We start from the raw sequence: 27332 nt of genomic DNA, 5'->3' as shown, positions 1-27332 counted from the left end.
TGTGAAGTCTGTATTTTAAACAGTGTGTCCCAGGAGTGTATTGCCAGTCTGTTCGCAGTGTGTCCCAGAAATGTGTAGTGATTATGTACCACAACGTGTCCCAGGAGTGCATAAACAATATGTTTCGCAGTGTGTCCCAAGAGAGTGTAGTCAGTATGTTCTGCAGTGTGGCCCAGGAGTATGTAGTGTTATGTTGAGCAGTGTTTCCCAGGAGTGTGTAGTCCGTTTGTTTAGCAGTGTTTCCAAAGAGAGTGTAGTCAGTATGTTCTGCAGTGTGTCCCAGGAGTGTGTAGTCAATATGTTGAGCAGTGTTTCCAAGAAGTGTGTAGTGTGTATGTTGAGCAGTGTTTCTCAGGAGTGTGTAGTCCGTTTGTTCAGCAGTGTGTCCAAAGAATGTGTAGACAGTCTATCAAGCGTGATGTCTCAGAAGTGTGTAGTGTGTATGTTGAGCAGTGTTTCCCAGGATTGTGTAGTCAGTATGTTCAGCAGTTTGTTCTAGGAGTGTGTAGTCAATATGTTCAACAGTGTGTCCAAAGAGTGTGTAGGCAGTCTGTCAAACGTGATGTCTCAGAAGTGTGTAGTGTGTATGTTGAGCAGTGTTTCCCAGGAGTGTGTAGTCAGTATGTTCAGCAGTATGTCCCAGGAGTGTGTAGTCAATATGTTCAGCAGTGTTTTCAAAGAATGTGTAGACAGTCTGTCAAGCGTGATGTCTCAGAAGTGTGTAGTGTGTATGGTGAGCAGTGTTTCCCAGGAGTGTGTAGTCAGTATGTTGAGCAGTGTTTCCCAGGAGTGTGTAGTCCGTTTGTTCAGCAGTGTGTCCAAAGAGTGTGTAGACAGTATGTCAAGCGTGATGTCTCAGAAGTGTGTAGTGTGTATGGTGAGCAGTGTTTCCCAGGAGTGTGTAGTCAGTATGTTCAGCAGTGTGTCCAAGGAGTGTGTAGTCAGTATGTTCAGCAGTGTGTCCTAAGAATGTATAGACAGTCTATCAAGCGTGATGTCTCAGAAGTCTGTAGTGTGTATGTTGAGCAGTGTTTCCCAGGATTGTGTAGTCAGTATGTTCAGCAGTTTGTTCTAGGAGTTTGTAGTCAGTATATTTCGCAGTGTGTCCCGGGAGTGTGTAGTCATTATGTTCAGCAATGTGTCCCATGAGTGTTTGGTCAGTTTGTTCATGATTGGCCCCCAGGAATTTGTGGTCTGTATGTTTAGCAGTGTGTGCCTGAATTGTGTAATCAGTATGTTCTGTATTGTATCCTAGCAGTGTGTAGTCAGTATGGTCAATAGTGTGTCCAGGGAGTATATGTATGTAGTCAGTGAGTTAAGCGTAATTTCCCAGGACTTTGTAGTCTGTATGTTCAGTAGTGTGCCCAAGGAATGTATAGTCTGTATGTTCAGTATTATGTCCTAGATCTGTGTAGTCCGTATGTGCAGCAGTGTGTCTCAGGATTGTGAATTCAGTACATTCAGCAGTGTGCCCCAGGAGTGTGAAGTCAGTCTGTTCAGTAGGTGTCCCAGCAGTTTGTAGTTTTTTCCAGCAGTGTGTCCCACGAGTGTGGAGTCTGTATGTTCAGCAGTCTGTCCCAGGAATTTGTAGTCTGTTTGTTCAGCAGTGTGTCACTGGAGTGTGCAGTCTGCATGTTCATCAGTGTATCCCAGGAGTGTGTAGTCAGTACATTCAGTGTATCCCAGAAGTGTGTAGTCCGGTTGTTCAGTAGTGTGTCCCAGTAGTGTGCAGTCTGTATGTTCAGCAGTGTATCACAGGAGTGTGTAGTCCGTTTGTTCAGTAGTGTGTCCCAGTAGTGTGCAGTCTATATGTTCATCAGTATGCCCAAGGAGTATGTACACAATGTAGTCAATATGTTCAATAGTGTGTTCCAGGAGTTTGAGTCAGTCTGTTTAGCGTAATGGAGTGTGTTGTCAGTATTTTCAGTAGTGTTCCCAAGGAATGTATAGTTTGTATGTTCAGTATTATGTCCTAGGAGTGTGTATTCATTATGTTCAGCGGAATGCTACAGGAGTGTGTAGTCAGTATGTTTAACATTGTGTCCCAGGAGTGTATAGTCAGTTTCTTAAGCGTAATGTCCCAAGAGTGTGTACAGCAGTGTTTCCCCGGAATGTGTAGTGTGTATGTTCAGCAGTGTGTCCCAGGATTGGGTATTCATTATGTTCAATAGTATGTCCCAGGAGTGTGTAGTCAGTCTGTTAAGCGTAATATCACAGGAGTGTGTATTCAGTCTGTTCAGTGTAATGTCCAAGGAGTGTTAAGTCAGTCTGTTCAGCAGAATGTCCTAGTAGTGTGTAGTCAATATGTTCAGAACTGTAGCTGAGGAGTGTGTGATCTGTACATATGTTCATAAGTGTGTCCAATGAGTGTATAGTCTGTATGTTTAGTATTATGTCACTGGAATGTGTAGCCTGTATGTCCAGCAGTGTGTCACAGGATTGTTTTGTCTGTATGTTAAGTAGTATGTCACTGGAGTGTTTACTCCGTTTGTTCAGCAGTATGTCATAGGAATGTGTAGTCTGTTTCTGTATGTTCAGCAGTGTTGCAGAGGAGTGTGTAATCTGTACATGTATATTCAGCAGTGTGTCACAGGAGTGTGTAGTCAGTCTGTTCAGCAGTATATCCCAGGAATGTGTAGTCAGTATGTTCAGCAGTATGTCCGAGGAGTGTGTAGTCAGTATGTTCAGCTGTATGTCCCAGGAGTGTGTAGTCAGTATGCTCAGTAGTACATGTATCTGTGTACGTAGTGACTGGATTGACGAGATGGATAGTGGCATAAGTGTTAGTTTCGCTTGATTGACGAGCTGGATAGTGGCATAACTTTGTGACTAGTGGCTTGATTGACATATAGTGGCTGGATTAACGAGCTGGATAGTGGGATAACTGTGTTAGTAGTAGCTGGATTAACAAGCTGGATAATGTGATACCTGGGTAAATAGGGTCTGGATTGACGAGCTGTATAGTGTGATAACTGTGTAAGGAGTGGCTGGAGTAATGAGCTGGAAAGTGTGATAATTGTGTAAGTAGTGGCTGGATTAATCTTTAGCCAATGCAGTTAACAAATAGACTCGGTTACAATGTGTTCCGCCAACTCATCCAGGAATGATGACAGACAGATAATGGGTTCGTGATGAAAATTGTATTCGTTTTCAACAAAACAACGTAAGAACTACAACATACAAAAATAAAGGAATTTTACACTATGGAAATGCACAAAATCCAGATTAAACATCCTTTGATATTGAAAGTATGTACAATTCAAATTGAGTGCATTACCAAACTGCATAATACGATTTTTTGTATTACATTGAATGGTTTATGATATTATGCTAAAATACCATTGACAAATATTTATACATTGATTTAAAATCAAATATATGGTCTTCTGTTTTTATCGATACAGTAATTTCTCTTTAATTACAAAAAAATGCAAGGCAAATATGCAAATAAAATAAAATAATTTGATTAAAATGGCAAGATGCCCTTGATTACTGACCAATAGGGTTCACCAACAAATTCTAAAACTATTCCCTTTCATTTTAATGATAGAATAATCCATTACAATTTAATTCTTACGCTGTGACGATAAAAAGGCCGCACCAGTTACAATGATGCATGGTACCAAGACATTGAGGAATGTTGACGAACTCTCTACAAGAACAGATATAAACACTGTAAGATATATGACAGCCAGTTACAAAAATGGACAACTACATCACTAGCACTGGGGATGTTAGTGATCATCTTTCATTCCCTCCAAGGCCGGAAATGTTAGAACTAATCTATCCCTCCCTCCAGGGCTGGGAATGTTAGTGCTCATCTATCCCTCCCTCCAGGGCTGGGAATGTTAGTGCTCAGCTATCCCTCCCTCCAGGATTGGGAATGTTAGTGCTCATCTATACCTCCCTCCAGGGCTGGGAATGTTAGTACTCATCTATCCCTCTCCCCAGGGCTGGGAATGTTAGTACTCATCTATCCCTCTCCCCAGGGCTGGGGATGTTAGTACTCATCTATCCCTCCTCCAGGGCTCGGAATGTTAGTACTCATATATCCCTCCCCCAGGGCTGGGAATGTTAGTACTCATCTATCCCTCCCCCCAGGGCTGGGGATGTTAATGCTCATGTATGTCTCCTTCAAGGGCTGGACATTTAAATGCTCATATACCCATTTCCCCAGGGCAGGGAATGTTAGTACAAGATGAGTATTTACATTTAAAGCATGTTTAATGCTTTAAAAGGAGCACAGCCTCATTAGAAGATGAAGTATCTCCATTTTTGCATACTTTATTCGCATTCCCTCCTTTTAAGTATTATGTTTATCGAGTATCATTGAAATTGGTGGAGTATCTAAAAAGAAGTAGTGCAAACCATTTTTTTTCCAACAAAGGAGCTTGCATCCAATTCATATTCTTATTCATATGAGTTTTGTTTACACACAGACAAGCCAACTGCACTGTGGCCTTGTTGAAGGGAAACATCATTCGCGAGGGTCAAGCCTGATTGAATCATGAATTATCTAGGAAAACCAAAGAATCGTTTTTCCTTAATGCAAGAGCAATAACTAATTTTATATTCTAGCATTTAAGCATTGAACTGCTTTCAGTTGGCATTCATAGGCAATAAGAATGCCAACTGGACAAAGGCAAACTCAATGAAGCGCGCTCATTCATATTGCCTATGAACGCCAACTGAAAGCAGTTTAATACCCTTATTTACCGTTTTTGAAGTTTGTTCATCACTTGAACAATTCAATTACACTTATTATCATTATTCAGCATTTAGTTAAAACAATGTATGTACCGTGTATTTTTGTTTAATGAATAGAACAGCCAACGCATGGGGAGGGTCAGAGGTATCCAACGTAATTATTATGTCGTCAATAATTTGTCCATTGCATGCATAGCCTATATCAATGCCAACTGAATTCGGTTGGTTATATAGTTGATATTGGAATCTGCGGATTATGTTCTCATAGACAATCATTTGTAAATTGTCAACCACTCGACCAGTCCGCCCTTATGTGAGGCCTCTCTAGAAATCAGCTAGGGGTATCACATCAGAGTTTCTAGCTGCTGAAAAAGACGACAACAATAGTGCGGAAGCGAATGAATGTGTGTGAAACAATATGGTCAAGCGAGTCAATGTCTGTAGACGCCAGCTATGCAGGATGGGGTTCACCATTGTTTAAGTCCAAAACGTTAACATTATCAGATGAACCATATGCCATATTGCTGTCGTCATGTCCATGGTAACAGTATCCTTCTCCTTCGGTTCTTGATCTATCTCACTGACATTCACAACTGACTTATTCAGAGAAGGATCTGTTTGGTCTTTAGCCTGATAATTAGATGCACAATCCGCACAAATCAATAGAAATTTCATGTTGAGTGTCGGTAGCTATATGAACAGTATTTGTACCAGTGTTAGGTTTGGATAACAGAGGTTGACGCCTGCAGCAACGTTGGTTCACTAAAGAGATGTCAATGTCAATTTCATAAGAATCAGCATCACAACCCTAGTCCTCAACAAGAACAGCTGGTAATGGTTTGGATAAACACACATTTTGAACTCGTGGACAATGACTTTCTGTGTCATCAGAGATGGAGTCTGAGGTAGGTAGGCCGATAAAATCCAGAATTTGGTGACCATCAGGTAAACATATACGTCCGGTTACCTCTGTGACATAGGGGAAGAATGGGTCCTGATCGTCAAGGACTCTCAAATTCAGCCTTCACGTTAGTGTGACACCGTGATAAAGCATCTGAACGTACATGTCCTCCGCTGGTTTGTAGACAATGTCAAATGAGAATTGTTGTAGCAAAGCCAACCAACGCTCATATATGGCACCCTTTAGTTTCTTCATAAAAATAGGCTTCAATGCCTGATGGTCACATAGTCAGCACAGTCTAGCACATTGGTTACCACACCCAAGAGTTCTAGTTTGGTAAGGCCATATGATTTCTGATAACGCCTCGGAGCTTCAGAACCAAACCAAATGATGCATGACATGTCAGAATTAAGAAAAGAAAAGAAAAAAATACGACATTTCTTTATAAGTTCTGTAAGTTCTGTACATCGCTTCCAAATAAAGCGATGTAACTCCTTAACATTTGTCAGAGGAGAGAAATACTTGATGGCTTGAACACGATGTGGGGGAGGGCGAATCCCCTCTTTCTAACATGACCACGAAACACACATGATTTGTTCGGAAACGCCCATTGTTTTGGGCCTAGCTGAAGGCCTGCTTTTTGAATACGTTTAAATACCATCTAGGTCTGACAAGTGCTGCTCGAATGTCTCTGAACAGACCAACTTAACATCCAAATAATATAAACAAGATTGAAATGTCAATTCATTCCAAACTTTGTCCATTAGTAGTTGAAATGTATTGGGTGCAGTTCTTAGTCCCATGGGTAACCGCTGAAACCTAAATGAGCCGAAACATATATTAAATGCAGTATAGCATGTTGATTCTGGAGCTATTGACATTTGGAAAAACCCTGAAATCAGATCATATGATGTTATATATTTAGGCACTCATTTAAAAAATGACTCAACAAAATATCTACTGCGATAAACTAGCACTCTTTGAACCAGCCGGCTTTACCGAACCTTTACATTTCTTTGTCACAAGTACAATAGGGCTAGCGATGGTGATATGTTCAGTTTCAGAATCAGGGGCGATACCTCATTGTGCCAACAACTCATCTAACTGATGGCGTAATACCTCACGTTTCTCTGGGCTAAGACGATAAGGAGGCTTGTGTTTAGAAACAGTGTTAGGCTTTTAGAGAATCTTATGCTGCACTAAGACTCTACAGCCCAGAGACTTGTAGTTTTCTAAACACATGTCAGCATTTTGGACAGCAGTGAGGGAGGGTGAAATATCAAACAAATTCAAAAATGAGTTATCACATTCGACATTGTCATGTATATCTGAGCTTGGTGATTCAGTGGTTACTTGAACATTTTGTACAACAGGATGTCTGATATTTTGTCCAACAAGTTTTCCATCATCACACAACACAGCATTGCTATAGTTTTCCATAATTATAATATCAGAGCGAAAGTCTAACATTGAAAATTTTGCAACACATTTTCCCTTTGGGATAATAGCATCATTTGTAGCATTCAAAATGTTTACATGTACTCTATATTCCTGTACAGTAACAACACTTTTTGTTACAAACACCCATTTTTACAATTGCGGCACTGCTGCGACAGACACCTTATAGATCATGAAGGATACTTTGTGGTAATTTGAGCCACAGCATACACTCTGTGTTCGTATCTAAACTCAGCCGCTGTGTTCAAACAGCTTTCACATCATCTACCCCCGCGTATGTAAAGGACTCAAAACCTGGGGGGAGCTTCTAGTTTTTCTGGACGATAAGTAGAGACTTGCAGGATGCTGCGACATGTCCTTTTTGGCTATAGAAACATCCTGTCCACTCCAGTTACATATAGGGCTACGGTGATCCTGGCCACCACATACAGAACATGTACACATCTCCATGCGCTCTGACACAGTGACTGCCAATTTGGAGACAATGTCGGTTAGTGACGATAGCTTCTGTTCTAATGTGGACAGTGAGGAATGAGGTGAAAGGGTAGGCATACTTGGTGTAATGGCTTGTACTGGAATGTCGTTTACCTTTTCTGTAACCATAAGCTTCACCAATCTGGGCAGTAGCCAAGGCAGTTTCTGCTGTTTTGGGGTGTCCAGCACGCAGAAAGAATTTTAAGTGTATCGGTAAGCTGTCAATAAATTTTATCATATGTTCCTCTTCCCTTTTTTTGTAAAACTTTGTCCCTATGAATAGGTATGTAATATAAATCGCCCAGGTTTGTTCGGATGAAGACCATCTTTGAAAATGATTCCGCCACCAACATCATCTTTGGGCTATGCGCACCAAGGCGGATGAATTTACATTGAAATTAAAACAATAAATCATCCCATACATCTTTCTGTGAACTAGGTACCCATGTTTTGACCGGGCCGTGGAGAAGAAGGCTAAATACCACTGCCTTTTTATCACAAAGGTATACAAGTTCACAATAGGCGTCAAATTCATCTAAAATCGCTGAGAGTCCTCGGGAGAAAATCCCCAAAATTGCATAGGACTATGAATTCGTGTGGTGTCCAAGAAAGACCTGCCAGATCACAAAGCAGATTATTGATAAATGTTTTTTAAGCCGCTCTTTGCGAGAGCCGAGCGGCTTATTAATTCTGTCCAGAGAACGAAATGACGGACCCACTTCCGGTCGGGGTGCGTGCGCATACTTCAGTCTTGCATGCTTCCGCTATATAGTTTCGTTATCGCAAATAGAAAGTAGAATCTCTGACACTCACCTGTGGGTTACATAGTCTTCTGATACTTCTCTCCAAATAATAATCCTTACTTTAAATAATTGCTGGAAAAAAAAGTTTATCTCCGGTGCATTCTACGAGTGTTATGGTGGTGAAATTCGTGCACTAAGTTTGAGCGTTTTAGCAACTCGGTTTGCGGTCTGAGGAATGTTACGCGTGTGAAACACATATGATTCGAGAAAGCACATGTGAAGACTGTCAAGCATTGACGCTGTCTGTAGAAGGAAGAAGTAAATATATATACTTATAAACCGTATGAGTGATGAAGTGTACCCTCTATTTTGATGTTTGAAACGGGAACGTAATATGACATATCGTGCTTAGGTTGATAACGGTAATGGCTCGGAGACGAGACGATATGTGAACTGTGTATGCTTATCAAACATTTCTGTAACACAGCATGCTATTTCTGGTATATTGATTTATGAAAGTGTAACAATTTAAGAACATGACACAACAGCCGCTGCTGTTTGACAAGAATTGGCGCCGTGTCAAAATAATATCCAATTCGGTGTAAGGGAAATAACTCTTACGTTGTTAAAGATACATTGAGAAATATAATTCAAATATATTCGAAGAACATTTGTAAGATTTTGTATATTCAATGACGGTAAATATAGTCGCTACATATATCAATAATTATAAATAATATGAATAAAAAATAAATAAAAATAAAAGGAGTACAATGTCTCTTTTCTCCATGCATGTTTTCCCACTACTGTTAATTATCCTTCATTTCACAAGCACAAAATGCACCTATTCTTTATTATCCATTTACCGATTGCCATTCTGCACGTAAATGCTCATGTCACATCATTGGAGGATGCTAATTAATGAAAATTACAACAATGCATCACACTTAAAGAGGGTGAAAAAAGAGGATAGGGAGAAATGTTTTTAAGGCCTCATTTAAGAGGCGATTGATTTTGAAAATCCCAAAGGCAACATCATCACATGACCTGATTTTCAATTAGCAGAATACAGAACACATATATGAGGTATTATAGTAGATATTGATTGTCAATGTGTTACTGAAGCAATTAAATCTAAAGTGGTGAGCGGCTGTAATGTCATACTGACATAATTCTAGTTTGTTATGTCGTTTGTGACACAGATTTGTTTATTGTAACTGTTTCTAACTGTTATAATTTGAAATATGTAATTTATGCATGTGGGTCTCTCGATAAAGGGGAGGATTGCCGCGAATATTTGACAAGTGTATCCGTCCGTAGTCTCACTTTTACTACTTCTCTTTTAAATATTCTTATAATTATATTTACATTCTTTTGCGAAGAGTAGAACTTTTCTGCGAAGATCAATGCCACAGTAATGTCCTAACGCTAAACAATCTTTATCGCGAAGCTGAACTTGATGAACAAAGCATTAGGCAAGAATTCGTCCACATGTCAATCGCATGTCTAATCGATATGGGAAATCAATTTGTCACGATTAATCCACCACGAAATCTGACGTGGAGTGTACTCAATCGACTTTTAGCAATCACGACCAATCGTCTTACTAAATATGCCTACGTTGAGGATTATGAATGTGTTTATTGGAACACTTCTACCAAGAAGCTTAAGACAAGGTTCTTAAACTCAAGGTCAAAGATCAAATATGTGTGAATATGACAGATGATAAACCGGAAATTGCAAAGTTGTCTGGTAATATCGTGTCTATATATTATATACATGCATGGGTCAAAGAAGTAATAAAGACGGTAAAAATCCCATATAACACTGGATCCTAATGGAGGTATGTCCGTGGAATACGAATTACTTAAAATATTATATGGGGCAAAGAAGTAATTCCAACAGTGTTGGAATTACTTCTTTGCCCCATATTATATACATGTATATACATTATATATGTGGAATATACTAAACCTTTTACCGTTCAATGGTCATGTCACGTCCTTAAATAACCGTAAATTACCCTAGCTGTTGATAGGACATTAAACCCTATACAATCATACCATCATGTCGATACTAAATACAATGGCTACAATATACAATACACATACGTGCTACATGTTTAGAATCTGGCAATCATTGCGCATTTCATAACGTCGACATGGCAATAAAAACATAAGCAATTTTTTGTATGACAAAGTGCATGATGTAGTTGAATTCAGGCGATACATATCAATTGGATATCATTCAGGAATTTATAATCAATCCTTTCATACTAAATTCAACATATTCTTTTTTTATAAAACGTGATATAGAGGAACCCGTTAAAATTCTTGTTAACCTTTTTTATTTGCTGAGTATATATGTTATTTTTCGGTTACATGTAGCTTACAATAATTATAATAAGAACATCTTTATTTATACAGGGTAACATACTTAGACATAAATCTAATTTACATGACATGTACATGACATGGACAATACAAACGTTACATAACAATACATTGGACATGCAATAAAGAACAGTCACACTTATAATATAAGATAAAATCAATATCCCAATGATAACTTATTATTAAAATAAGGCGTCTTTAAACTGCGAACAGCAAGAGCTCCTCTCAAATTGTCACTAATGTCAATCCATATTGTTGTCCAAGTATAGAAGAAATAACGTTTAAATTTGTGGTTTGAGTTTTGGTACATATGTTCACAGTCACAGATCTAGTAGTTCTAGAAGTGACTTGTGCTACAAAGTTAAACAGATTAGTGAAACTAGATGTGGCATTACCATGTAACATTTAGTTAAAGCACATTTTTTCTACCAAAATAAATCTTAGATCGGTAGCCAGTTGGGTTTATGAAGAAGATAAGCAATAGGCATTTCTGGCATTATTTATGCACAAAACATGATTAACAGTATAAAATGTCGTATATTACGTACACACGTGAGCATTCATCGTGTCGTTTTGATGCCGTTGGAAGCACGGTCCCACTACAAACAGAACACATTACATCTCCAGCACACACGCAGGAATACACACCAGGTGGCAAAGGACTAGTAGTTAGCGCCTGATAAGGCAGCTCCTGCAAATTCCTCAAAAATGTATTGATTAATGTATATGCTAATTGTATTAATTATATATCCATGTACTGTAAAGCGCTTTAGATTGGCTTATGTAAGCTAGATAGGGCGATATATCAAATGTTGCATATCATTATATTATTATTTTGACCATGTCAAGGCGTTGAATTTAAATAAGAAGTGGAAATTGTACAATGCTTAGTTGTTTATTGTGTCATTACTTACTATGATTTTCGAGCCCGCAAAAGGTGAAAAAGAACTTTTGTTATAAATCGTAAGGTCTGCATATATTGGTGAGAAAAAGATGATTTGTTAACTTAAAACTAAGAATTAGGGTTAACGTTAATTGCTTTTCTGAGATAACACTGTAATTTTAGAAGAAAACAAACTGATTTTACTTAATAATAAAGAATTTTATCAACTTAACAAATATTCATAGATTTCTGATAACACACTTTGAAAATATTGCATGGATTTGTTCTGCATACGGTTGAACAATAATGCTCACCATACAAAAACAGCAAATAATGTTGCATTGTTGGTTAATAACAGTATCTTTGACCGTTCATAGCAAAACATCGTATTGTAATTATAACTAGGTGAAATATCGACTCACCTTATAACCCGATATAATGAACCGGAGCAGGCACAAATAACGCAGAATTAAAGTGTGGACTGCGTCTTCATTTCAGTTTATATAACTATTAATTCAAAAACTAAGCATAAGTGCACGTATCTTTGAAGTTGAGGTAGAAATAACATATTTGATCAGTTATTTAACTTTTTACACTGTTTATTCACACTTGCATTATCTATCAAACGTTTTCTGTGTTTTCTTTAAGTATTTAACACAGTTAGCAAGGAATAATGTATCGGGATGGTGTGAATTACATGTATATCCCAACGGCAGTTATATAAAGCATGGGCTTGAGGTGATGAAACCCTAATGCAGAAATGGCAGAAACCTGAACATGGCCATTTCTTTAATGAAGTCCAATATATTTTGCATCAAGAAAAAAAAAAGATTTCCGATAGACAAAACATTGCGCAGGTTGGAACACTCGGATAACTGAGGCCAGCATAAAAAATGCAAACACAATCAGTAAATAAATTATTTTATAAGCCAGCGAGACGCAGCACTGTTATAACAAGCATGCATGAGATATTATGGTGTCGTCTCGTCGGCAGTTCTACTTGAAATATAAATACACTTGGGTAAATGGACACAAGGAGATAGTTTCAGGTAATGCCTAATGGGTCTGGACGTTATCTGACTAGGTATCTGCAATCCATAAAACGCTGACACTATTCAGTGGGGTAAAGATCAAAGAGACATCAGAACCTAACAAACCACAGACAAAGGCAGACATGTTAAAAATATAAAAAAAAGACATGATAAATGTTGCTAAGTGGTCTTACAGAATGAACGTCCTATTGTTATGTTTACATACTTCCTGTTGTTATGTTTGTTTGTGTAATGTACGTGTAGCTGTATTACATACGTCCTGTTGTTATGTTTGTTTGTGTAATGTACGTGTAACCGTATTTAACTTATATTTTACATATACTGCTTCCAAACAGATATGTATGTACATATATAAATGTTCTGATGTCAGGGTTGGGGAACCCTGGAGTCAGCCTCTGAACAATATGGTGTCATTCAACATCCATCAGTCGAACAAAAAATAAATAAATAGGAAGGACGATGGTAAAATAAAATATTTGCAAATAGAGTACAGGACAAGAACACAAAACATACTTCTTTCACATCCTAACAAATTCCTTATACATTACAAACAAGGTTAAGCTGGGTAAATAAACATAGCACTAGTATACACAAAAAGCATAATACACGTGCAAATACATCCACATCTATACCCATACACACATACATATATACATTGAGACAGACACACAGACAGGCAGACACACAGACACCGACATACACCGACAGGCAGACAGACATGCAGACAGACACACAGACAGTACATACATAAATACATTGAGACAGACTTACATACATCGAATCAGATGCATCATTGCACGCATAATTTCGAGCAGTTAAGAAACAATGGTAAATACACTGTGCAAACAAGTCAGATGTACATATATATATATACGCACATGTGTATGCATATTTCTTTGACACATGCATGTGATCATTCACATTGATATGGACATAAACTGACATACATTTTCAAATCGCATTTTAACACCGGTTTTCTTACAGGTTTTTATGTCAGTTAAAAAGATAATTATAAAACAAAACAAACAAAAAAAACAAGCACATACATCCACTCACACCATAACATACCGGATATATGCAGTTTTATTTTTATCAGTATTTCACCACAAAATTGAGATGAATTTTAAATATCCTTTCGTTGCGTATTTTTTTTGAAGCTGAATTTTTTTCGATGTTATATCGGAATGCTAGAAACTAAATCAAACCATCTAATCTGAGTCTTTGTTTTTTTCTTGATACAGTGTATATATAATATTTTGCATAAAGGATAATAAAGTTAATTGGTAAGGCAACATCCTCTGTCTCTCCAAATAATACTGTTTCTAATCTAAAATCAATTAATTTATCTAAGTGGTGATATATGTTGTTTTTAAATCTTGCCGAAATCTGAAAGAGTGAGGACATTCCCTGAAAATATGTTCTATAGTTTCAATTTCTGTGTTACACATATTACAAAGGTTATTGTTCAAAACACCAATAGTTTTCAAGTAACTATTTAGTGGGAGAATGCGATTTTGTAACCGATACTGGAACCACTGTAGTGTTGTATCCGTTGTACTTTTAAAAGCAATGCTATACCATCGTTCCAGTCTATGTTTCTAAAACTATCTTTTGATTTCGATTTTATTTCAGCTGAATTTGTACATTTACTTTTTATTATTTAGGGTAACATAAATGTACCTGTCTTTACAACATTTCTTGGTTTTCATAATTACATTGATATGGTGTGGTATAAATGGTCTTTCAACAATGTTTTCAGCAGTTAAATTAAAGACTATATCTTTGCTTAATTGATTGGCATACACTTTGATAAATTAAGAAGTTTTCTGAATCGATATTGAAGTTTAGTTTAATGTTTGCAAAGGTTAGAAAATAATTATCTTGGTCCAGTAGGTCACACACATTTTTAACACCCTTCTCAAACCATTTTTTAATGAAAACAAATACCTGTTATCAATGCTGAAACTTGGGTTATACCATATAGGAAAATTAAGAAACTGCTCAATATTTTTAATTCGCATTTGTGTTTCTTCTGAAAGATTTACCAATGCCTGAAAAACATTTTTCCATAAGGCATTTTTGGTCTTAAAAATGATGGCGCGAAAATGTTCTGCTTCAAAAAGTATTTGTCCGACATTTATCATTATTCCTAAGTAATCTTCTTATCCATGTAGACTTAAGGCTTGTTATAAAGTTCCTGATATTAATCATTTTCAGACCCCATTTTCATAGCTTTGGACCATAGTGTCTCTTTTAATTTTGTCGACTGGTGATTGCCAAATATAATTGAAAAAAGTATGCGTTCAACAGTTGAATAAATTTATTATCCGCTGTAGGAACAGATATGAATAGATGATTACATTTTGGTATACTGATAGATTTTAATACAACTATCTGACCAAGAGGTGTTAAAATTCTGCTTGACCACTGCTTTGTATTTTGATTAACATTTTTAAGAACTCTGGTATAATTCAAAGTTACAACCTCATCTAGATTAACTGAAAAATAAACCCCCAGCATATTAAATTTAGTTTTTCCCCATTTCGGTTCACATCTATGATTGTAAACGTCTTGCACTGAATTTATTGCTGCCAATCCAAATCACCTTAGTTTTATCATTATTTACTTTTAGTCCTGATATTTTACCAAAGCAATCTAAAACATCCAGTTAAAATTTCATAATGTCGTAAATAAGTCTGGTGTTTTCCACAATATATCTTCCACCTAAAAACCCTCGTTGTGTGTCTGAAATAATAAAATCAAGAACCGTTTTTAGTCTGTTGGTTAAACAAGCTGAAGCAAGTTTATATATAACATTTAATAAAGTATTCGACCTCTAATTTTTAATGAAATGTCTTGCTTTATCTCCTTTGGAAAAAGAGGTGATAATACCCTGTCTTTGTGTAATGGATAGCTCCCCTTATTAAACCCAAAGTTCAATGCTCTGATAATAACATATTTTAAATTACTCCAAACAAAATTAAAAAATTCACTAGTAAAACCGTGTGATTTACAGTTTTTCATATTTTTTAATGCAAAGAGTAATAATGTTTCTGATAATTCGCCTTCTAATTTTACACGCTGATTGTCTGTTAATTTTACATATTCTCAACCATCTAAAAGGCTTTCTAAACTAACATCTTCAATATTATCCGAATGGTCCGCATATAATTGTTTTTAACCTTCTCAATATAGTTTAAAATATTTTCTGAGGCGAGGAAGAAGTCTAATCTAGCTTGTTTTATAGGGTTTTCTTCAGCCATGTATAGCTTTTATAAGTAAGATGAAGAATTCTAATTAAATCAAATAAATGTGTTTCCTCAATCAGTTTAAGAGTCTTGTATGGGCATTTGGGTTGTTTATATTTACATAGTTGTTTGTGTCTTTTTTCCTGATCTAAAACCAAGTTGAAGTCACCACAAATTATGCAACAAGGATTGCTAAAATTGATAATCTACTTATATATTTTTTCATAAAAATCTGGATCATCTTTATTGGGACCATATACATTAATTAATGATAATCTGTCTTTTGCAATGCTTATATCAAGGGCTATTACATTTTCTTCTGTTTCTTTCCATTTACTGTAAATCTCAAATTCAAAATTATTATTAAAAACTATGAAAACTCCCCTTGGATTGTTTCTGTAAGAGCTAAAAAAAAAACAACATTTATATCCCCATTGTTATGCTATTTCCCTTTCCTATTCTTTTGTAAAATTTGTGTCCTCTACAGTTTGCAGATGCTATTTTAATGTTATTTTACGTAGCCATAACAAATATCTACTATTATTGGTTTTATCAGAAGCTGAGTAGTTTTCAGTTGAAAAATGAGTTTGATAAAAATTGAAACGCAATTGAAAAATGTGTAGTTAAACTGCAGATTTTTGGTACAATACATACACATTCACTTACATTTCTATCAGCTATACACATAAACATCACATACTCTACACATATTCTTACACTAGACACTGATGATACACAACCAAAGATAATTAACACCAATACTTTAATACTATACATAAACAAAGGCAAGGTAATTGACTGTACATTTCATGATGTAATGCTTACCATAACTTTAGTATGCATATACGATACCTACACCCATCTTTGTAGCCAAAAAACAAAAGATCTTAAAATCGCTATCTCCCTACCGTGACGTAACCCATATCTCGACGACAGAGCCATGGAGTGATCTCCCTTCCTCAAACCCTTTTTATGGAGCCTAAAGGCAGCCAGGATGAGGAGGCAAGGGGAGGAATACAGGGTGGGACTCCATAAAGTTATGGTAAGTATTACATCATGAAAATTGGTTTTACTTCAAAAAACTCAATTTCATTTCAGTCACTTTAGTATGCGAATTCCTTTTACCGTAGTGGAGGCTTCGAATCCAGGCAGACCAGGCTGACGGAACAAACTCGAGACATGCTCAAGGTAGGGAAAAGGTTCAAGGAAACCCGCTAATAAAGCCCCGAAAAATGGAAAACCTCCACGTGAAACGAGCAAGTGTACCACCGTGGTGCCTAATAGCATACTATTTAAAATCTGAGTGGTCGTAACCGTACTTGATGACCTGACAGATCCATCTAAACACTGACTGATAGGAGATATCCTGCTGACCCTGCTAAATGGGCAAAAACAGACAAGATTGAGCAACAGAGCAACCTATTCCGTTCCTCAGACCCAACGAAGCAGTCAAAGACGGAATCTTAATAGGATCGGGCGAGAAGCCAGGAACCTGATTCTTAGCCATGAAGGCGGGATCAGTGAGAAGGGTAACGGCAGAGTAATTCCTGGACCATCAGAGGCAAGAGGGATGAGAAGACAAGGCATGAATCTCGATCCTCCTTCGACCTGAGGCCAGGGCAATAAGGAATACCACCTTGTAGGTAACAAACTTCAAGGAGGCAGACGCTAAAGGCTCATAAGGTGCCCGCATCAGCGATTCGAGCACCAGTGGCAAATTCCACTGCGGAGCCAACTGCCGGACCCTAGGCCTGTCCAACCCAAACCCCCTAATCAAGGCAGAAAGAGAGGAGGACAAGCCTACCTCCGGCCTACCATGAATAGAGAGAACACTAGCAATGGCTGTGCGATAACCAGCGATAGTGCCAGGGGAAAAATTTCGGTCCCTAAACAGCCAAAGAAGATAGTCCGCAATCACCTGGCCTTGATCGGATCAACCTTCCTGCCGACACACCAATCACAGTAAATCTTCCATTGTGACTGGTAGACGGCAGATGAGGAAGGCCTAATCGATCGAGCATTGCGATCTGACACGTTCCTAGAAAAGCCCGCTTGAGCGAGGCCTCCTGATAGCATGCACACATGAAGGTGGAGGATCTCCGGACGAGAGTGCATCGTCCTGGACCGAGGCTGGCGAAGGAGGTTCGCCAGAAGCGACAAAAGCTCCGGAAACCAAGGCTGCCTCGGCAACAGGGGCGCTATCAGGAGGAGGGAACACTGATGCTCCCGAAACGTCTGCAACACCCTGCCCACCAGGTTGAAGGGCGGGAATGAATGCATATGCATGCATTCCCTCCCAATCCAGAGACAGAGCGTCCACGGCCTAAGCCCTTGGATCTGGATCCGGAGAGACAAACGTTGGAAACTGATTGTTCAGTGAAGTGGCGAACTGGTCTTTGTGAGGCCTGTCCCACACCTGACAAATTCCATCGAAAATCTAGGGATTCAGTTGCCACTCTGTCAAAACCGGCTGGCGGCGCTTGGTAAGAGGACCCACTCCAAACCGCCTTGCAACCCGTTATGAAAAATTCTATTCCCCATTTCTGACAGATGTACATCGTCCTTAAAAAGTGACGGGTATTTTGTCTTTATGTCCGGATGCTTAATATAGCTTTCCCCCATCTCAAGCACCGCTTTGGCACACACTGAATTTAGTTTTACCCTACACCTTTCCATAGCGCCAGTGTTCGCAAAGTACCTATAGCGAAGGCGGGGCAAAATCTGGGACCATACAATAATGCTATGTGGGAACTGCTCCCGTACCAATTTTAAAGTTTCTTTCGAACACCTGCACAGATTCCCAATACTGATCGTGCCCAGATCATTTCCTCCACAATTGACTAGTAAAATGGAGGGGGTATCGCCCACTTTTGACAGCACCTTTAGTTTCGCCTGCAGTTTCTGTAGCGTCAAACCCCCATATCCCTGCCACCAGATGTTAGCGCCGAGGTTCCGATCTAAGGTGAGATCTGGTTCCCCCTGTACGCCGCCAATTGCCCATTCCGTACGAGGGACGAACTGACGAACCAAACTGAAAGGCTTAGCACTCAAATGAGTAGTTGCCCAATGCAATATACACATGTTTCCAATATAACATTGGAATAATAAAATTATGTAATATAAAATAATTCCTTGAAATTGGTACACATATCCCCTACTTACCTTCCCTCGCTCCAGTACACGGTAAACCTAGATATTACGTTTTAATATGATCAATGGGACGACGGACAACTGGCATACGGATATAAGTCTGAAACACTTCCGAACTCCATCTACCGGCTGTCTGTAAGTAGGAGTTTGAATAGCCAGCAGCAGAAGCTGCCGAAGCCGCCCAAATACGAAACGAGTGGGAAGGGTACATGTACCTTTCAGACCCCCGCCCCAAACATTTTAAGGCCTTGCATAAAACTGCCGAAAACTGGTACCTCTTCATAGGACTCCCTCAAAAATGGCATCACAAAGGACCCTTTTGGCTTGGCCTCACTGACAGAAAGTCACGGAGGCTTTGAACTGGACATAATACAATTAACCACTTCTGTATTAGCAATGTTGTCCCCTTACCATCCTGATCAGTTTTTGAAAACTTAATTGTCAATGAAATGGTCTCCCTATTTATGCTAATCCCACTACAGATTCTAAATCCTTTACGGTAATCTTTTTAGCCCTAGAGTAAACAGAAAGTAAACCGTACAGTTCACGTGTTTTTTGCAACGGTATGCGAATGACTCTATTTACTGTATCAATTTCCAGTCTTCTCCTGCGCTATGGGAATCCCTAATTCCTCACAAATTCCTGAAAAGAGTCCATAAGAACCTGGCAATCATTCGACTTATTCCTACCAGCAAATACAAAATTATCTAAGTAGTGATCCAAGGTGTCAATCCCAGTTCTAAATGAAACCAACCAGTGTAAAAATGTTGAAAATTTTTCAAACAATGTACAAGAAATAGCACCTCCCATTGGCAAACACTTGTCAATGTAAAACAGGTGATTAACCTAAAACCCCAGCAGGTCAAAATCCCCAGGGTAAATTGAAAGTAACCTGAATGCCCCCTGGCCTAAATTACTCACCATGTTGAGCACCTGGTCAAATGAAGAATATTTTATTGTTGTCAGCATAGGGCCTGTATTAGATATTTCCACTCTATCAAAGTTAGAAAACATAATAATCTCTGAGCAAGATGTTGATGATCAAATTACTATATTAAATGAAAATAAACCAGCAGGACCTGATGGCATATTACCTAAAGTCATAAAAAAGTTAAAACCTTCCTTAATACTCCCACTTACAATTTTATTTAACAAAACTATATCTAACGGGTGCATACCTGGGCCATGGAAGATGGCTAATGTTAGTGCTGTATACAAAGGGAATGGTTTAAAAAATAATTATTCCAATTATCGACCAATATCTGTAACATCATGTTTTAGTAAAATCCTAGAAAAAATTATATTCAAATATTTATATAACTATTTAACAACTAATAATATACTTTCCAAGGACCAATCAGGTTTTAAACCAGGTGATTCAACAGTAAACCAACTTCTCTCTATATACCACACCATAATTAGCAACCTGGATAAAGGGAAAGAACTAAGGTTTGTATTCTGCGACATCAGCAAGGCCTTTGATAGAGTTTGGCACAAAGGGTTACTACATAAACTAAAAGCATATGGTATATCGGGCAATGTTTTTAACTGGTTTGAGAATTATCTTGAAGATAGAAAGCAGAGAGTTCTATCTGAAGGTCATTTTTCTACTTTTAGGGTTGTTAATGCCGGTGTTCCTCAGGGATCAGTTCTCGGTCCTTTTTTATTTCTATTATACATTAATGACATCACTGATATAGTCCAGAGTAACATTAAGCTGTTTGCAGACGATACATCATTATATGTCATCGTAGACGAAAACCCACAACTAGCAGCAGATTATCTTAACCAAGACCTAGATAGAATTAACAACTGGGCTAGTACATGGGACATTAAATTTAACCCCTCTAAAACCAAATCATTAATTTTTTCTAGAAAAAAAGAACCTATCCATCCTCTAATTAATTTCTCTAATACTTGTGTAGATAATGCCCATGATCACAAACATCTTGGATTAACTTTTTCTGAAGATGGCACTTGGTCTACCCATGTTCAATTAATATATGAAAAGGCTAGTAAAAGAATAACAATACTTAGGTATCTGAAATATAAGATTGATAGGAAATCACTATGCAAAATATATACAACATTTATCCGCCCAGTGCTTGAATATGCAGATATTGTCTGGGACAACTGCTCTGACAATCTTAAAAATTTATTAGAATCTGTACAACTAGAAGCTGCAAGGATTATCACAGGTCTAAGGAAAGGTACATCACACCAAACTCTATATAAAGAACTAGGTTGGGAATCCCTGTCTGATCGAAGGATGAACCATAAGCTAACTCAGATGTATAAAATAACTAACAATTTATCACCCACATACCTCCATGACATAATTGATCCTCTTACTCATAACCCAGAAAATGATAGGTATACTCTAAGAAATGTAAGAATGTTTAACCCACCACTATGTCGTACAGAATCCTATGCTAAAAGCTTCTTCCCAGTAATGTGCAACAAGTTCAATGGACTTGAAAATGATATAGTACATTCCCCTACTCTTAATAAATTTAAGGCCAAGGTGTATAATAAAATATGTTGTAATAATGATATCTCGGATGTATTTAAAAATTGTGAAAGCAGAAAGGATAACATAATCCTATGTCAACTGAGAAATGAGGCGAGTAACCTGAACTATGATCTATTCAAAGATCACTTGAAAGAGTCTCCATCTTGTCTGTGTGGTGATGCTTATGAAACTGCTACACATTATCTTTCACAATGTCCAATGTATACTAATGAGAGACAAACTTTAATAAATGAGATTTTTGAAGTGTGTCCGGTTAATCTTGATACTAAAACACTTCTTAATGGAAGCACTGTGTTAAACAATACTGAAAATAAATCTATACTTGATAGTGTTCTAAAATATATATACAACACAAGAAGACTTGTTTAACTAATTAAAACAATCTATAAATTTTGTTATATATAGTCATAAATGATAAAATTACTGTCCTTAAACCATTATGTGATTCTACTGATTGTTATATTTACATTGATGTTTTAATATTATACACCTAAGGGATTAAGCTTTGTAAGCTGTTTTTACTGATGGGTGCAATAAAGTAAAACATAAATGTGCTAAGTTTGAATGCTTAGTGTTCTGTGGTTTAATCTGGATTCTTCTCGAGTGGATGATATGTGAACGGTAAAGGCCGTTAGAGACTTTTTGTCTGAAACTCGATGGGATGAAAGATTTACACATAGAACACTGGCAATACATCTTACACATATACTACATTATCAAAATCTTCTAGCTGAATTGCCTCATTTTATTTTTTCATATTTTGATGTTGTTGTATCCCTTACTTTTTATCACTCCTACCAATGATATATATATTGATACTAAATGGTTCTATACTTCTAACTACTTCATGCAACAGCAGCAGGGTATGAACAGGGGGCACTAATGACTTGCAAAACAAAAAACAAAAAAACAATTGTAGCAATTTCTCTGTTTAATATATCATTAGGGCATTGCTTTCCTATTACTAATTAATTATGATTGACTTTTTAATATGAGCATTGTATAGCTAAAAATATCAATTAAATATTTATATGTAATTGAAACATACATGGAATTATCTCCCCTATACCATCTGCTATATATATATATATGTCTATGCTACCTATTATATATGATTTGCATCAATATTTTCTTACAAACCATTTCATTCATCTTTGTCTTTGTCATGTCAACCAAAGGAGAGAACTTATATAGGCCTAGCCTGCTGTTCAATCCTATTGTTTACTCAATAAAATAGGATGAAATGAAATAGGGCCTGATCAATATGACTGTTGTCACTATTACCTAATGGATAAAACAAATGTGTGATCATACGCCATTTACCATCTGATTTTGAAACAACCCCCACTGGTGAAACCCTAAGGTTAGCTATGGGCCTATTTTTAAATGGTCCCAAGACCCTGCCGGCTTGAGTCACCTTTGAAATCTTTTGTTGTAACTCAACAGGGTGTTGCAAAGCGGAGATCAGATTTTTACATTCTGCTGGCACCTTTGGACCTGTATAATGTAGTTTAAAGCCTGTTTGAAACCCTTCTAGTAACTCCTTTGCTATTTGAGAAATTGTGTAATCTGATAAACATTTCCTGAGCCTTTTGTTGTTATAGGCATTTTGCCTAGGTCCCATAAACCTGTGACCCCCCTCTACCCCGAAATGTCTGCTGGTTGCTCCCCTGCTGTTGATTGTAACCATGACTTACCTGAGGGTTAGCCTGCTGGTAACTATGATTCCCCCCATATTGATTCATATTCCTAGCCCGGGGTTGAGGAAAACGGGGATGATGGAACCGGGGAAGGGTATTGTATTGACCTGGGCCTCCGCAACACGACACACTGTCATTGAATGGTTACCCTCACATTTTGTACACGGATGCAAATATTGGCATGGCGATTTGAAATAAAGAGTCATTGTAATTTAAATCAAAGCACTTGTTACTTTTGATTCTATCCAAGGGCTGTGTATTGCTAAAACCCGTAGGTCGGGGTTAGAGATTCTGCCTAGATGCTTGAGACATGCATGTTAACCACAGCTCCATACTAATATCTGCCCATGAGCTTGTGGGATCCTGGGCTTTTCTTAGACGAAACTGTTCATCGTAACGCTTCCACCCCCATCCGCCGAACCTAGTCGCACTGTAGAAATATATTTTAACATATCTAGATGCTTAGCCGGGCGAGGAGCCCCATAAACAGAGGCAAACACCAACATTGCATCTGTCCACCTTTCAATGGTATTGATTTTCTCTCTGCTCGCTTCCTTAGCTACTAATTCCCCATGATTGTTAAGCACTAGCTTTTATTCCCTGCACCTCAGTTGTAGCATTCGCTAACATTAACCCAATATCTATGTATTTCCAGATACAATCTTTTGGCGATTGCTCTCTGACACATTCGCTCCCAAAATAGAGTTAAAACATGGAATGAGGAGTGGATCATTCCACATTCCGATTGCACCATCTATACCTTCTTGTGACGGGGAAGGTGGCAACTCTATCAAATTCTCCGGTTGACGTTTCTTCCTGGGGGCCTTCCACCTCGACCATCGGGGCTGGTATTGGGTCCACATGCACGCGTCCATCCTCCTGGTTGGCTGGTCCCCTCCGCTTGGCCGCCCCTCTTGTACCCGCTTGGGTCCCCTGGCCCACGACCTTGTTCTTTCTTTTTGGCATTCTTTGATTTTTCTCAGAAATATTACCAAAAAGAAACTTTCAATTAAAATACATCATTGGGTATTTTAAAACACACTGAAGTTTTAATACACCAGTACAGCATATTACATTGTAATACTAATATATCTGTATATATAAGTGTCCCCTGCATTAAACAGGAATTCGATCAACAACCAGTAGTTATAGGATTACCTTATTCAACGACGCGTACAGCGGCTATTAATATTGTAAACAACATTGAACAAACGGACACCTGTCTACTGGACGGCTCGCTGGTTCTGATCGGCAAAGCGGCCCAGTAATGCATAACCTTTTTAATTACGAATGCATTGATTCATAAGAATAGTAGTTACTATATCATTACTGGTATAGGAGGGGAGGGGGAGGGGGAGGGTACACGACATTTTATCAACCATGTCACAATCAATCGTTGATATTAAACCAAATGTTATTCTGTTACAAATAGGAGGCAACGACCTGGACTCAGTTAATTTCACGGTGGTACAGGGACGTCTGGCTTGGGATTTAAGTTCTTATGCACAGTGGCTAAGGGAAGGTTATTCTGTTCGGCAAGTTGGAGTTATGCAACTTTTTTATCGGACAAAAACTAGATCTATAGCAGTTGATACCTAGATCAGAAGTGTCGATGCAGTAAACAGTGAGATTAAATATTTATGTGAGGAATCTGAGGATTGTTTTTATTGGCGTAACAAGGGCTAAAAACTGCAGCATTCGACTGTCTCAACAAAGAAGGCGTCAATCTTTCCCCCTCAGGGTTACACAAGTACAAATACTCTGTACGTGGGGCGGTGCTTCGGGGCATCCGATTGGTTGACAGGGATAAGGAAGGCCCTCGTGACATTTCCGTATAAGGTTAGTTGTACTATGGCACTATTATTTCACGTTGCGCTTGCGCGAGGTTTGTTTACTTCCGCCAAACTGTTTGCACTTGGTATGACTCCATTCAAGCTTACCGCTCTCTCGTCTAAATAAGTTTGTTCCGTTAGTTTCGCATCGACATTATTTGAATACGGTGGATTGTTTTCATATATTGCCAGTTATGCGACGTTTCATTTAATTATTTACGTCTGTATCCTCTTCATTTGTGAATATATCCCATACAAAGTGAAAGTTGACCTGAAGTTGTTTATAATTAGTTCGGTTTCGTTTTCTACTATCAGTCATTCCTGGGTCAGGGTAACAGACGGGTTTGGTTCGTTTGTCCCATTATCATGTCAAAGCCATCGATTATATGAATGAATCTCGTATGGGTGTATGGCTTATAGATATCTATACATATGTAGTTGAAGCTGTCTGGCTCATTTAGGCTATACTATTCAAAAACAAGTGTTGCAATCTCTCGGGCCCGGTACTACTGCCGACTGTTTCGGTTGTATGAATGTATATTATTGATAACTCTGTTCCTTTTTATGAATGTATAGAGTTGGTAACCATAATAAAATTTGTTTTGTCTCATGGTTATAGTAAAATAATGCCATTATACGTCATGAATTGTTATGGCACTAATTACATTAATGTCATCAACATTGGGTGCAATTGTGTACACTGTGTAGGATTTAATATCCTGGTAAATTGTCTGGCATAAATCATTTGACCAGATGTAGTATCCATTTGAACAATATGTGTTGTGCAGTATCCGGTTTCCAGTGGAACCGTGTCGTCAGTTGTGCAGGATCATGTATCCGGTTGAACAACTATGCATTGCTAGGTGTGCAGGACCTTGTGCCCGGTTTAGAAACGTTGGGTTGTGCAGGACCCTGTGTCCGGTTGAACCTCACATAGTCAGGTATCCGGTTTAACAGCTGTGTGTCAGATGTGTACATGGGTTTACTACCCCGTTAAACACTTTCTGGTACAGGTTGTGCAGGATTCTGATCTCTTGTTTTTCAATTATTTATTGTTGTTTCACATATGTATTTTATGGGAACATAGCTTGCCTTCTTGCGACAACAAATCCTTTCAGAGGTTCAACCTACACTTCCTCGGCAGACTGAGGTGGGGCAACAAACACAGAATGACACAGCTGTCAGGTCGGCCCCTGCGTTTCCTTCTACCAGGGACATAGCTGCAGAGGTACTGCGTCTTATGATGGAGAATGGTGTGGCCTTCGTTCCACAAGCGCCACAGTCATCAAATATGACGGCTTCACTGATGCCATTACCTACACATTCTGCTACGACCGAAGGTTTGGAGCAACCCTCCTCTACCAATCATTCAGTCCACAAATATGCCGGCCTCATGGGATGTGGAGGACAACATGTTTTAGCAACGCCTCTGCCTCCCATCTGCCAACCAGACAACCATCGCCGACCACTAGGACTAATCTACAAACAACTTCACCAGTCCTAGACCCCTACAGTAGTTCAGTAAACCATCCAGCATGCAGTTGCGGGTATTACAGGTACACATACTGGTTTATCCACTACTCATTCTTACAGTAGCATTTCCCGACCTCTGGATGTGCATTTAGATCCAAATTTAAAGCTAAAATTATGTGCAATGAATTTGTTGAATTTGGGGCATTGCGCTCCACCAAATCACACCCAGATAAATTCCAGCTTCAAGTTCATGGAAACAACTTATCTTTAGTGCCGAATACAAAAAAAAAACAAAAAAATCCCACTGAACAATGGGTCCAAGCGTTTCACATTTTCCATTCAGTGTATGTTTAAGCACATCCCACAATAGCTGTCAGTCTCTTGAAATATGCTGACACAATCCAAACATTGTTTTCTGCCGCTATGTATTATGACAATACTTTTCGAAAATGGCTCCAGGTCAACTAAGCCATGCCACGGGATAAGCTCAATAACGAGCTATTTATGCAGGCACTTGGTATTGGATTAAAGTTAGTCCAAAAAGGTTCACAACACATAGCTCAACAGCCCATTCCTGCTAACAACCCCAACATGTTCCAAAAAGGGAAAGTTGGGATTTCATCAAAACAGGAATATGCTCGAGAGGGTCCAACTGCAAGTTCCTCCATGCATGCTCAAAATGTGGAGGACAGCATGGTCCTCAACACTATAGGAAGGGAGCTGACTTCAGTGGAGGGATATAAGCCTCAAAATCCCCAGCCCTCAAACTAACCCCCCAAGCCCCC

General features: G+C 38.4%; 1 protein-coding gene across 1 annotated transcript; it reads left to right on the top strand.

Moving 5' to 3' along the window:
• Positions 1-514: 514 nt before the first annotated feature.
• LOC110448880 lies at positions 515-26578 on the top strand. Its single transcript, XM_021495361.1, has 2 exons — positions 515-944; positions 26193-26578. Exons 1-2 carry the CDS (start codon positions 515-517, stop codon positions 26576-26578), a joined length of 816 nt encoding a protein of 271 aa, XP_021351036.1.
• The last annotated feature ends 754 nt before the right edge of the window (positions 26579-27332 follow it).

The sequence above is a fragment of the Mizuhopecten yessoensis genome, unplaced genomic scaffold, assembly GCF_002113885.1.
Source record: "Mizuhopecten yessoensis strain PY_sf001 unplaced genomic scaffold, ASM211388v2 scaffold4373_1, whole genome shotgun sequence".
In the NCBI taxonomy this organism is placed as follows: Eukaryota; Metazoa; Mollusca; class Bivalvia; order Pectinida; family Pectinidae; genus Mizuhopecten; species Mizuhopecten yessoensis.
This window is presented reverse-complemented; position numbering and strand designations above follow the sequence as displayed.